General features: G+C 55.8%; 1 protein-coding gene across 1 annotated transcript in view; it reads left to right on the forward strand.

The window, feature by feature from the left end:
* The window catches only part of LOC112106304 (C-C motif chemokine 19-like), a 7582-nt gene extending 6110 nt beyond the window's left edge, over positions 1-1472 (forward strand). The window contains exon 4 of the mRNA XM_024199464.2: positions 1452-1472. Coding sequence (XP_024055232.1) covers positions 1452-1472 — 21 coding nt within the window. The remainder of the gene's footprint in view (positions 1-1451) is intronic.
* Positions 1473-2145: the final 673 nt, after the last annotated feature.

The raw sequence follows: 2145 nt of genomic DNA on the forward strand, positions 1-2145 counted from the left end.
AGATCAGCCCATTGGTCACTGGAGTCCTGCACCCCACCTCACCCCTCCGTGCCAGGGCAGCCCATTGGTCTCTCTAATCGAGGAGCCCACCTCTGGCCATGCTGGACCAGACCATCTAGTCTCCATCTCCTCCCTGGGTGTGGGAACAGTGAAGACAGAGCGGCATGTGAGCTCCGAGCTGCGGGTGTGATGGGGAAGGGCTGTGCCTGGGCTCACCACAGCACTGCACACCTCTCCCCCCGGCACTAGATGTAGTAATCTGCCAATATAAAATGTCTTTCCGGACGGACTCAGGGGTAACCCCGGGGGATCTCTGCCTTAGTTCAGTGTCTCTGGCCCTGGGAGAGTTCAGACAGCAAAGAGATGATCCATTTTCTTCTGACCCTGTTTTATCTTTTACATTTAGCCTTCCAGTCCCTGAGCCAAGCTCCCTTGTACTGCAGCATGGGCCGTCATCAACCCTTTGTATTGTGATGTTCCTTAAGAGCCTGTTTAATCTTCATAGGCCTCCTGGGTGGCAGCAGGGACCATTCCTAGGCCTGGGTTCCCAAGTTCAGAGCAAACATTTTCACAGTTACAAAGCAAAACTGACCTACGTCCTTACAGCTGGGAATGCAGCCGTTCCACATGAGATTAGTGCAGAGAGCAACTTACAAGCGTTCCACAGAGTCTAAACACTAAGTACAGGCTAAGATCAGACTAATACCTATTTTGAGCCAAACTAACATACCGCTGAGCTGGTTTGGGTTCCCGCTGTGAGTTTGTCAGTGCTGGCACCTGGTTTACCAGCACAGAATCATAGAATAGCAGGGTTGGAAGGTCAGCCCATTGGTCACTGGAGGTGATCAAAGGGATTTGGGGGGCAGTCAGACAAACCAGAGGTTTTGCAGCTTCCTGTCACTCTCAGCCAGGGTGACTCACTGCTGTGCAGGCAGGTCATCTAGTCCCACCCCCTGCTCAAAGCAGGACCAACCCCCAACTAAATCATCCCAGCCAGGGCTTTGTCAAGCCGGGCCTTCAAAACCTCTAAGGAAGGAGATTCCACCACCTCCCTAGGTAACCCATTCCAGTGCTTCACCACACTCCTAGTGAAATAGTGTTTCCCAATATCCAACCTAGACCTCCCCCACTGCAACTTGAGACCATTGTTCCTTGTTCTGTCATCAGGTACCACTGAGAACAGTCTAGATCCATCCTCTTTGGAACCCCCCTTCAGGTAGTTGAAAGCAGCTATCAAATCCCCCCTCACTCTTCTCTTCTGCAGACTAAATAACCCCAGTTCCCTCAGCCTCTCCTCATAAGTCATGTGCTCCAGCCCCCTAATCATTTTTGTTGCCCTCCGCTGGACTCTCTCCAATTTGTCCACATCCCTTCTGTAGTGGGGAGCCCAGAACTGGACACAGGACTCCAGATGAGGCCTCACCAACGTCTTTCCTTCTCTAATTCCCTAGGACAACCTCTGGAGCAAGTAGACCGGAGGAGCCTGCGGCTGGCCCACGGCCCGGCGATGGGAAAGGGGCTGAGAGATGATCGTGACGCCTGCGAACTCTGCATTCCCCTTTCAGCGCGTCCGGCTGCAGGGCAAGCAGCTTACAGCTCCTTGGGACTGAATCCGGTGTGACCACACTGCCTCCCCTTGGAGATCCCCGCTCTCTGCTTTCTGCTCTCTGCTCTCTGCTCTGCCCTGGGGAGTCTCCCTTGGCTTCTGTGACTTGTCAAGCTGAGTGCTGCCGGGCTGGGAGCGCCCCAGGCCTGCCAGCTGCGAGCGACCCAGGGCGTGCCGGCTGGCACTGCTCTGAGCGTAACCCGTTCCACACCGAAGCGCTCTCACAGTGAGCTGGGCACCTCCACAGCGCCTGGGCGGGCCCTTGCGGCACCCCCGGGAATTAGGGAGGTCTCTGCGCTCAGTGGCTTCAACTCAGCCGTGGCAGGTGGCAACTGACGGCTGGTACAGCCTGGCTGGCTGTGCCGTGGCCACGATGTGAGATGAGTTTGGTGGGTCTCAGCTCAGCCCCTAGTGGGCAGGTGCCCACATTAGAGACACCACAACTGGCACTGAATGGCCCCTTTGTGGGCACAGACCATGGACTGAATGGGCCACAGAGACTGAACTCTTGTCAGCCTAGAGGGGTCCCAGCAGCGCAG

This window comes from Terrapene carolina, unplaced genomic scaffold, assembly GCF_002925995.2.
Source record: "Terrapene carolina triunguis isolate 2854851 unplaced genomic scaffold, T_m_triunguis-2.0 Scaffold998, whole genome shotgun sequence".
In the NCBI taxonomy this organism is placed as follows: Eukaryota; Metazoa; Chordata; order Testudines; family Emydidae; genus Terrapene; species Terrapene triunguis.